The sequence below is a fragment of the Anabrus simplex genome, chromosome 1, assembly GCF_040414725.1.
Source record: "Anabrus simplex isolate iqAnaSimp1 chromosome 1, ASM4041472v1, whole genome shotgun sequence".
Lineage (NCBI taxonomy): Eukaryota > Metazoa > Arthropoda > Insecta > Orthoptera > Tettigoniidae > Anabrus > Anabrus simplex.
Genome location: NC_090265.1, coordinates 1,506,001,006 through 1,506,013,071, shown reverse-complemented (window position 1 = coordinate 1,506,013,071; position 12,066 = coordinate 1,506,001,006). Strand labels below are relative to the sequence as shown.

Here is a 12,066-nt window from a genome sequence, read left to right as displayed (position 1 = left end):
CGGACGGAGCTGGACTGATGGAAGTGATCATGAGGTTAAGGGGAGAGGTGGAGGGGAGGAGAGGGAAGGGGTAGAGGCGGAGCAACTGTCACGGAGCTAAGGTGGAGTGGAAGGATGTGGTAGTGGGGGTAAATGATGTAGATATATACTGCGTATGGTTTGAAAGATCGAATTGTTTTTAGGCGGTCTAATATTTCTTAACCATTTTATTAAGAGATCGTAAAGAATATTATATTTCTCGGAAATTTCATATAGTTAGGCTTGAAATATTGATCACAATGAATGAAACAATTTTCGACAATGTTCGTGATTGGCCCTTTGTTTGCTGTTTGAAGTATCTCAAAATCATGTTCTATATCAGTGATTAGAGTCGTGAATGTGTTGGCCTCTAGCAGAAAACTTGTTATATTGTACTGCGTTGACGTGCTCTGAATATCGGGTTGTGAAGCTGCTTCCTGTTTGTCCCACGTAAGAGGTGCTGCAGTCGATGCACATGAATCTATAGATTCCGGATTTAGAAAATCTGTTAGAGGTGTTGACTGATGTTGAATTGTGTATAATTTCTGAAGTCCTATTATTAGTTTTGAAGAAAATTTTTACGTTATGTTTTCGAAAGAGATTGGTGATTTGATGGACATTGTCGTTAAATGTAAAAGTAGATGAAACAGTAGTTTTAGGTTTTTCTTTTGTGAGAGTAGTCTTAGGCCGGTGTCTAAATTTATTGATTATCTGTTCTATAAATGATCTATTGTAACCATGCTATTATACGCTGCACGTTTGTGTGTTTGGGGGTGTATGTAATCTTGACGAATAGTATTGGCAGTTTGTGTCTGTTTTCTGAAGATTCTATATGAAAGAGCAGATGGATTTCTGAGAAAAGTTAAATCCAGAAAATTAATTACTTTATTATTTTCGGACTCAAGCGTAAATTTGATGTGGGGGTTAATGTTGTTTAGTTCTTGCAGGGTAGAGGTCGCATTCTTGATTTCTTCATCCATTATAACAAATGTGTCCTCAACATTGTCCATTCCCATTCACCACAGTAACTCGTACAACAACTCATTCATACCTGCTACCATACGTTCCTGGAACTCAATCCCAGCTGAAATTAGAGGCACAGGCAATCCGAGGCTATTTAAAAGGAAATGTTTAATGTGGTATTCAAATATGTAAAAAGTAGATTTCACCAACGTAAAATTTAATAATTAGCTCTTAATTATCAATAAGGATAGAAATTTTAGAGGTTAAGTAAATTACTTTTAGTGATTTTTAGAAATACATGTAAAAATGATTTTATAAAGCTGTTGTATAATATGGTTTGGCATAATAGCAGGCTTCATAGCCTGAGCCCCGCCATATAAGAAAGGCAATAAACTAAACTAAACATATCTGGCCCACATGAGGATGTTTAGAAAAAGTGTTGCTATTTATTGTTGTATGTTCCAGAAAATCTAAATAAATGTCTGCTAGAATTCCCGATGCGTGTGATCCCATGGCCAGTCCGTTTTGTTGATAGATGGTTTCATCAAATTTAAAGAAATTATTGTTGACCAGTTTCAGAAGAGAAATAAAATCTTGTATTTCTAATTTGCTGAGAAAGCTCTGTTTAAGTTATTTTCAATAATGGAGAAAAGTTTGGTTGAGGGTATGCTTGTATACATATTTACTATGTCGAAAGAATGAAGGGTATGGTTGGGTTGTACATTAAATGACTTCATTTTTTCAATTAGTTCGGAAGCAAACTACAAAACACACATAGTGTTAACTTCATATGACATTAAACTTTGCAGCATAATTTTAACGGATTTAAAAAAACTACCAAGAACAAAGAATTATCTACAATCTGTATAAAAATCATTCTGCAGTGATAACAATTGAGGACTTTGAGAAAGAAGCAGCAATCCAGAAAGGAGTGAGGCCAATGCTGCAGTCTGTTCCCGCTCCTTTTCAATGTTGTTTACACAGAACAGGCAGTAAAGGAAATCAAAGAAGAATTTGGAATGGGAATCACAATCCAAGGAGAGGAAATCAAAACCTTGAGATTTGCGGATGATATTATTTTATCTGAGACTGCAGATCATCTCGAAGCTGCTGAATGGTATAGATGAAGTCTTGGGTAAGGAGTATAAATGGTGAATATAAATAAGTCCGATACAAAAGTAATGGAGTGCAATCGAACAAAGGCAGGTGATGCAGGAAATATTAGATTAGGAAATGAAGTCTTAAAGGAAGTAGATGAATATTGTTACTTGACGGGGCGAGTTGGCCGTGTGGCTCGGTGCGCTTGGCTGAGAGCTTGCAGTTCAACAACAATAAAGGTGTTTTAATTTAATCCACCTATTCAATACTTTTATTTCCACTTATAGTGGTTACATAAATAGATTCACAGTAAATGGGACATATTTCGCCCTCAATTAAGGGCATCTTCAGCCTAAAAACAATCAAGAGTACAAGTAATATTAAAAGTGGAAGCTAAAAGTTTAGCCAGTTATTAAAATTCTGGACATAAAAATGTGAAAAATGATACAATATATAAAGATGCTAATGGAAACGCTGTCAATGATTAAACTATAATCTTGTCGGAGACTAAAACTTCTGCCAATAACATTCCAATTAAAACAGTTCATTTAAAATGTTAGTGGAAAACCAAAGTGGTAATAATATAAAGCCAACGACATGAGGGCGTGAACATAAGCTTAAACATGATTGTCATAAATATAATATGTCCAAGGCCGCTGATGAAATTCGTTAGCATGAAGTGAGACAGAAGCATCAGTTGAAAAATTGTAAGTGGCCCTTAGCACCGTAGGTAATTCTATTGGCTGAAACCTTGCCAGGAAATGTCAGTAGAGACTGAAATAATGTTTTCTGTAAGAGAAGGAAAAGATGAAATAAGAAGTTGAACGTAAGGAGAGAATTCGGATTACATAAATTGAAACAGATGAGGACTTACATGTTAGTTGAAAGTTGTTATTTGTTATCTACTGTTGTGTTGGTTGCTGCCCTTCTGTTGGCTCTGAGTCTGGTGTTGTAACTGTGCTTCAGAGGCGGCAGTGAACTCGGAGGGGAAGGAATAGGGGAGTGTGGAAGGGAGGAGAGGATGGGTGGAGTCAATTGTGACGAGGCTGACAAAGGGGCGGAGTCAACCGCATTGCTGGAAGTAGGCTTAATATCTGTAGGTATGGGAGGAGTATTAGAGTATGAAGAATTAAATATATTAGGTATCCTAAATTTATTCAAACTAACCGACTTTAATAATTTCGGCATTAATTCATGTAACATACTTTTACTGTCCGTGGTTTCATTAAGATTTTGTTGCTTATTGTACGTCTGATCTAAATAGATATATAAACTTTCTAATTCGTTCAACATTCTCCCTTTTTCTATGTTTCTAATTATCGTTAGGTCTTTCTCTATGGATTCAAATCTGTGACCGGTCTCCCTCATATGCAAACTCATCGCTGAGTATTTCCTATGTTTTTCCGCGTTAACATGTTCCATGTATCTTGTCATAAAACTTATCCCAGTTTGTCCAACATATGAAAAATTACACTGAGTACATTTGAGTGTGTATACTCCTGATCCCAAATAACGATTTTTATCATAATTAACTTTGTTATGATTAAAGAATATGGACTGGTTAGTATTAGTAGTTCTGAAAGCTATATTAAAATTATGTTTCTTGAATACGTTAGTAATCTGGTGTATAGCTGGATTATTAAAAGTGAATGTAGCTTACTCAGTTTTTTGGTTTTTTCTGGTATCAGATTTGTGGATAACTTGTTCTTAATTTATTTAATATATTTAATTCTTCATACTCTAATACTCCTTCCATACCTACAGATATTAAGCCTACTTCCAGCAATACGGTTGACTCCGCCCCTTTGTCAGCCTCGTCACAATTGACTCCAACCATCCTCTCCTCCCTTCCACACTCCCCTATTCCTTCCCCTCCGAGTTCACTGCAGCCTTTGCAGCACAGTTACAACACCAGACTCAGAGCCAACAGAAGGGCAGCAACCAACACAACAGTAGATAACAAATAACAACTTTCAACTAACATGTAAGTCCTCATCTGTTTCAATTTATGTAATCCGAATTCTCTCCTTACGTTCAACTTCTTATTTCATCTTTCCCTTCTCTTACAGAAAACATTATTTCAGTATCTGCTGACATTTCCTGGCAAGGTTTCAGCCAATAGTATTACCTACGGTGCTAAGGGCCACTTACAATTTTTCAACTGATGCTTCTGTCTCACTTCATGCTAACGAATTTCATCAGCGGCCTTGGACACATTATATTTATGACAATCATGTTTATGCTTATGTTCACGCCCTCATGTCGTTGGCTTTATATTATTACCACTTTGGTTTTCCACTAACATTTTAAATGAACTGTTTTAATTGGAATGTTATTGGCAGAAGTTTTAGTCTCCGGCAAGATTATAGTTTAATCATTGACAGCGTTTCCATTAGCATCTTTATATATTGTATCATTTTTCACATTTTTATGTCCAGAATTTTAATAACTGGCTAAACTTTTAGCTTCCACTTTTAATATTACTTGTACTCTTGATTGTTTTTAGGCTGAAGATGCCCTTAATTGAGGGCGAAATATGTCCCATTTACTGTGAATCTATTTATGTAACCACTATAAGTGGAAATAAAAGTATTGAATAGGTGGATTAAATTAAAACACCTTTATTGTTGTTGAACTGTAAATTTTCAGTACGGACCAGAAATGAGATTTATATAACATGTAATGAGAGCTTGCATCCAGGAGATAGTGGGTTCGAATCCCACTGTCGGCAGCCCTGGAAGATGGTTTCCCATTTTCACACAGGCAAATGCTGGGGCTGTACCTTAATTAAGGCCACAACTGCTTCCTTCCAACTCCTAGGCCTTTCCTATCTCATCATCGTATAAGACCTATCTGTGTCGGTGCGACGTAAAGCCACTAGGAAAAAAAATGTTACTTGGGTAGTAATAACGATGGCAGAAGCTAGGAGGACATAAAATGCAGACTAGCACAAGCAAGGAAGAGGTTTTACTAAGAAAAAAAAATTGCTCACTTCAAACATTGATATACGAATTAGAAAGATGTTTCTGAAAGCTTTCATCTAGAGCATGGCATTTTATGGAAGTGAAACATGGATGATAACTAGCTCACAAAGAAAGAGAAAAGAGTCTTTTTAAATGTGGTGTTACAGAAGAATGCTGAAGGTGAGATGGATAGATCGATTTACAAATGAAGAGATACTGAATCGAATTGGTGTGAGGAGATCGATTTGGCTAAATTTTACGAGAAGAGATAGAATGATAGGACACATCTTAAGACATCCAGGACTTGTTAAGTTGTTTTTTGAAGGAAATGTAGGCAGTAAGATTGGTGGGGGTAAACCAAGGTATGAATATGACAAGAAGATTAGAACAGATGTAGGGTGCAATAGTTACATAGAAATCAAAAGGTTAGCACAGGATAGGGTGGCATGAAGAGCTGCATCAAACCAGTCTATGGACTGATGACTCAACAACAATGTTGGGTAAGAGAAGTAGAGGGAGGCCAAAACAACGATGGTCATATTCAGTTTCTAATGATTTAAAGATATGATGTATAGAAATGAACGAGATCACAGAACGAGTTACAAATAGAGGATTGTGGCAGTGATTAGTAAATTCACAGAGGTTTGTAGACTGAATACTAAAAGACGTAAGTCTATAATGAATTTGTTGGGATAGATGGATGTATGTAATTTATTTACTGATTGATTTTTATTTTTGTAGATGATGATGATGATATGCTGGGAGGTGCTGAAAACAATGTAGTTATTGACCGTCATCCTCTGAATAACATGCCACGTCCTAAGCTTCTGCAGTTTTGGGATAATCGACGACCACCTTATTGGGGTACATGGCGCAAAAGGAGCCCCTTTGTTAAACCACGAGCTCCATTTGGCAAAGACGAGGTAAGTGTGTTGTTGTCTGTCTATTTTTATGTTACAGGTTTTCTCCCATTCTGGGGATGTTGAAGACTGTAAGAGAAGCCCATAGAAGTAGATTTGAAATTGCTATTGACCATGAAGGAATAGAGAGATTGTATTGTTTTGTATTTATTGAACCTTAAATATTCTGAATCTATTACCGCATATATGCGAATAATCCCCACATATTTTATTTCTTCAAAGTTTGGTGGTGAAAAGTTGGGAAGTGGGCATTATTTTTGTTATGTTTGATCCATGCTCCTGACATACAAAAATTTGGAAGGTGGTATTTTTCCATTCACTCTGTTGGCAACTCTATTTCTGCTATAAGCTGGAAGCAGGGCATGTATACTGTTCATTGTGCCATTTGTGTTGCACAGCTCTAAGTAGTCGTACATGTTGAAGATATATTGGCAGAAGATCAAAGCCAGGGGTGGGAAAGGATGATCCAGGTTGCCGTAGTTGTTATTTCATGGTCCATAGTGGCCAAAATCAAACAGAAGAAGAAGAATCCTATTTAGGTGTTAGTTTTTGTTATTGGTAATTGCACTTCAGGAAGAAAGTATGACAGATGAAGTTTCCAGAAATTGAAAACTGGTTATGTGAATATCTGACTGAAAAGAGACAATTTGGATGTAAGGTCACGAGTGAAATGTCTTGATAGCTATAATATTAGCAATTGAGAGAAAATTATGGGTTGTAAGGTTAGCCGTGGTTGGCTCATATGTAGTTTTGAATGAAATGACTTCAATTTTCATAGTAAAACTAGCATTACAGAGTATCTCCTTGACAATAAAGAAGAGATCGTTAATTTCCATGGATTTGTACCAGGTTTGCATCAGAGAAATTTGTATTTACTTTTGTAAATTAGATATGTAGACCAGATACAAGTATATTTTGAAATGCCATCAGACTGTACTTACGAAGATTGATACCACAAGATTTTATAACTTATCATATTGTGTGAAGTTTTTAAAGTAAATAATTAACAAAGCTATACAAATACCAAAAAAAAAAAATTATCTAACTAAAATTAGGTTACAGATATTATTTGCGTAAGCACAACGTACCGTATTTCCGCGTGTATTAGGTGCCCTCGCTGGCTTTTTGAGACAAAGAAAATGAAAAAATTGAATGTTTGCATGTAAGATCCTCCCAACAGTAGAGAACAAGCATTAAATATACTTAAAAATAAAGGTTTGTCTTCAACAGCCTCACTATGTATTACATTCGGAAGTACAACTCCCACAGAACACAAAGCAGTCAGGTAGTAGGTTGGAACGCTTTCTTGAGCACGGCTTTGTTTTGAAGGGGTGGCTTCTGCTACACCAACTGGGAGAATATGGAGACCATCTCTAGAAACCATAGATGAATATATTTTCACCGTTCGAGTTTGGATTGTACTTTAATCGGGAACGAAACTATTGTAAAAATGTTCAAAAAGACTAGGATCACAGTGGCAGTGAAGATCATGTCATTTGGAATGACGACAACACCAAAACAGCGTTGAAACTAGTTCCAAGTGCAAATACATGTTATAAATAAACTATAACATTTTTGTATTGAAAAGGTGGACCGTTTTAAGTTTTCCTATCATCCAACACCAATAGTGCGGAAGTCGTTACTATGCTGATGTTTAAAGGAAAACAAACCTTACTGTACCTTACTGTAGGAATGTATGTTTGCGTGACATATTCAGGCACTCCTTAGTATAATGTGTCCGGCTCAATGGCTAAATGGTTAGCATACTGGCCTTTGGTCACAGGGGTCCTGGGTTCGATTCCCGGCAGGGTCAAGAATTTTAACTATAATTGGTTAATTCCGCTGGCTCGGGGGCTGGGTATATGTGTCGTCATAATAATTTCATCTTCATCACAATGCACAGGTCGCCTATGGGTGTCAAATCAAAAGACCTGCATCTGGCGAGCTAAACTTGGCCTTGCACGCTCCCCGCACTAAAAGTCATCCCATACCTCATTTTGGCACGAGGGTTGGGTATATGTGTTGTCGTCATAATTTCATCTTCATCACAATGCGCAGGTCGTCTACGGGCGTCAAATCAAAAGACCTGCATCTGGTGAGCCGAACTTGTCCTCGGACACTCCCAACACTAAAAGCCTTCCCATACCCCATTTTGGCACGGGGGCTGGGTATATGTGTCGTCGTCAAAAAAATTGAATCATCACAATGCGCATGTCGCCTACAGGCGTTAAGTCAAAAGACCTGCATCTGGTGAGCCGAACTTGTCCTCGGACACTCCCAGCACTAAAAGCCATCCCATACCCCATTTCATTTCAAATTATTATTATTATTATTAACTTTACTGTCCACATTCGACCACTTGAGTCTTCCATGTACACTTTTCTTTGAAGGTGTACTGTTTGATTCTTCTTATCTGCCCAGTACTTCTTAATTCATTCTGATCTCAGTGTTCTTAATTCATCTGAAATCTCTACAGACGTTCTGTGCATCATTTCATAGTATAATGAATGTAGGGGTCAGTTTCTGTTACGCTTAAATGAATACATCGAAAATTGCTCGTATGGAATGCATATCCGTATGTGGCAGAGAGGCGTTACCAGTCTTGTGGAAAATAATGGATAGGAAATACATTGTCAGATACGCAGTATTGCTTCCGCATTAGTGATATGTAATTGTTAGATATTTTTATGAGGTACAACTTTAAACATTTAAAATATCAGTGATTTTGAGTACGCTGGCTTTATAAAAACCCTGTATCTATCGTGATACTTAAGAACTCGTTTTAGATCTTTCACTGAATTACCGCTCCACCTTATGCTGTAACATAATTTATAACTTACAATTCTAATCCCATATTTCCACAACTTAACCCATTAGAACCTAAATAACTGTTCCACTTGCACGGACAGAAAACTCTTATTTTTGAGAATTATGCAGTAACTTGGTTTACTGAAAATTATTTTTAAAAACGTACATTTTTAGAAAGCTTTCATCATAAATTGATGCCTAAATTTCACTAACTGTTTTACAGTCTTCAGTAGTGAATCACTGTGTGCTACTTTCTGAAACAGCTCTCCAGCTTCACAGAATGTCAGTCTTAAGGAAATCAATGATATTTTTTACTTTTTTTTCACTCAGGGCTGGAATGGTACTCGGGTCTTTAATGAAAAATATATTAAATATTTTCCTTTTTTTTTCAGCACGGGCATAAAGTGGCAATCGTTAATAAATACCTTGGAACTTCCAAAATTATGTATTGCTGTAATTTTTGCTTCAGTCAGCAACTTCTAGGATTTCAAATAATTTACCGTTTCTGATATAATTGGTCTGTTGTTGGAAATTATAAGTTTTCCGGTTAACTCATTCTTGGTTGCCAGCGTTCGCCCCAGTGTGCCAATGGGCTCATCAGTTGGTAACTACTAGTGCACCTGCCAAGACGCACAACTAGTGCATGTAGTGGAGACTACTACTACTAAAATGTTGACCCCTGCGGGTGGGGGACACACATGTAGAATACACCCGTGGTATCCCCTGCCTGTCATAAGAGGCGACTACAAGGGGCTCTCAACTTGGGAGTGTGGATTGGCGACCACAGGGCCCTTAGCTGAGTCTTGGCATTGCTTCCACTTACTTGTGGCAGGCTCCTCACTTTCGTCTATCCTGTCTGACCTCCCTTGGTCAACTCTTGTTCCTTTCCAACCCCGACGGCATTAGAGCGTTTGAGGCCTAGGGAGTCTTTCATTTTCACGTCCTTCGTGGCCCTTGCCTTTCACCGTCCGTTACTTCATTTTTTGAAGTGATGGATCCCTTCTTCTTTTTTCTCTCTCTGTACCCCCATGTGGGTGGGGGACGCAGACGAAAAATACACCCACGATATCCCTGTCGTGAGAGGTGACTAAAAGGGGCGACCAAGGGATGATTGAATTAGAACCATGAAACTACTTTTGATTCGTACCGTAACGCGGGGAACACCATGGGTTGCCTGTACTTGCGAGTAGTACTACTATATTAGGTACGAAACAGGTTTGTGATTAGTAGCAGCAATGAGTTGATTCTCCTGTGGGTTTCCAGTACCCGTGAGTCGTACCCATGTGAGCAACACCACGGGTCTGGGGTTTGCCTGTGAGTTGTACCACTATCTGAGCGACACCGTGGATCTGCGTTGCCTGTGATTAGTACCTCACCATGATAAATACCATGGTTCTACTTTCCTAGCGATAAGTACCATTATGCAGGGCCGATGACCCCTTTAGACTGCAAGCATCATCGATTCAGTGTTGTGCTTTAGAAGCAGTCCCTTAGTCAAAATACTATTGTTTTACGTCCGTTTCTGTGAATATGAGGCACTGTGGGTCGGATCCACTGATTGTTTTAAATTCATATCCATCCATTCATTCTTCATCGTCACATTTTAAATTCTGATCAGTGGAGGATTTTGGTCTTTTAATTTGTCATTACATTTACTCTCATTTTGTACCATTAGGGGCCGATGACCTAGATGTTAGGCCCCTTTAAGCAGCAAGCAGCATCATCATCATCAGCATCAAAATACTGGAGAGGTAAGAAAGTAACTCTTGCAGCACTGGTGAAGCTACTAGAACTACTATAGTAGAATTTAAAATGTTATCTTCATTATGACTTAATTTTTCCCCGCTTCTGGTTTCATGCCATGTCTAGTAATTTGTTTATTTTTGACTGTAGCAGTAGCTAAGTGAGGGCTTGTGGCCCTTTCTTACACATAATCATGTAAATTACAGGATGTATATATATTTAGAGAGAGAGAGAGAGAGAGGGAATGTACTATTCTATTATAAACATCATCATCTTCATCATTTCCCTTTATCCAGCTGTAGCCAGGTAGGGGCAAATATGGTTCCTCTCCACTTTCTTCGGTCTTTCCACCACTCTTCCTCCAACACTGTGTCCCAGTCTAGGTTTCTATCTATAATGCTGCGTTGGATGGTATCCTTCCATCTCAATCGCGGTTGTCCACGGCCTCTCCTTCCTTGGATTTGCATTTCCATCACCTTTTTTGGCATTCTTTCGTCGCTCATTCGCTTTACGTGCCCAAACCATCTTAGTCGGCTCTTCTCTATTCTATCATTCATTTTTTCCACTCCAATTTCTTCCCAGATTTTCTCATTCCTTATTTTGTCTCTTCTACTCTTCTGTATCATACTCCTCAAGAACTTCATTTCGGCTGCCTGTATTCGACTCTCATGCTTCTTTGTCATTGTCGAAGTTTTTGCTCCGTAAGTTGTTATGGGTACGTAATACATCTTGTACATAGTATCCTTTGCTTCTGTTGGCACATCTTTGTCCCATAACATGTTTCTTACACTATGATAGAAACAACTTCCAGCTTGAATCCTTTTACTAATCTCAGCATCCAGTCGAGCATTCTCCATTAATTCACTCCCCAGGTATTTAAACGTTTCCACTACTTCCAGGGGCTTGTCTGCAAATCTAATCTGACCTTTCCTTTCTTTCTCCCCTCCAGTCATAACAAGAGTTTTACTCTTTTCTACACTTATTTTCAATCCACTTTCTTCGATCTTCCCATTCACCACATTCAACTGTTCTTGAACCTTTCTGTTGTCTTCTCCCCAAATCACAATATCATCTGCAAATAACATCATGTTCATTTCTCTTCCTCCATATGCTGCTTTTGCTGTTCTCATGATGTCATCCATTACTATTGTAAACAGGATTGGTGATAGAACACTTCCCTGTCTCAGCCCACTAGTTATTTTGAACCAACTTGTCCTGCCAACTTGTGTTTGCACACAACTACAACATTCCTTATACAATGCCATGATCATTTTTATTAATCCCTGTCCAATTCCTTTTTGCACCAGACTGTCCCAAACTTTCGTCCTGGGGACACTGTCATATGCCTTTTCAATGTCAATGAATGTCATCACCATATCATTCCCGTACTCCCAATGCTTTTCCATTAGTTGTCTCAAAATGAAAATGGGGTCTATTGTTGACCTTCCACTTCTGAAACCAAACTGATTTTCCTGTATCTGCTTCTCAACCTCAACCTTATTCTACTTTCCAGTATCCTTTCCATTATCTTAGCAACATGGGATATTAGAGTA

At 38.0% G+C, this 12,066-nt stretch overlaps 1 protein-coding gene across 1 annotated transcript in view; it reads left to right on the top strand.

The window, feature by feature from the left end:
• LOC136858449 (chromatin assembly factor 1 subunit A-B) overlaps nt 1–12,066 on the top strand; it is a 123,205-nt gene that overhangs the window by 53,640 nt on the left and 57,499 nt on the right. Inside the window, exon 8 of the mRNA XM_067137999.2 lies at nt 5,784–5,965. Coding sequence (XP_066994100.2) covers nt 5,784–5,965 — 182 coding nt within the window. The remainder of the gene's footprint in view (nt 1–5,783; nt 5,966–12,066) is intronic.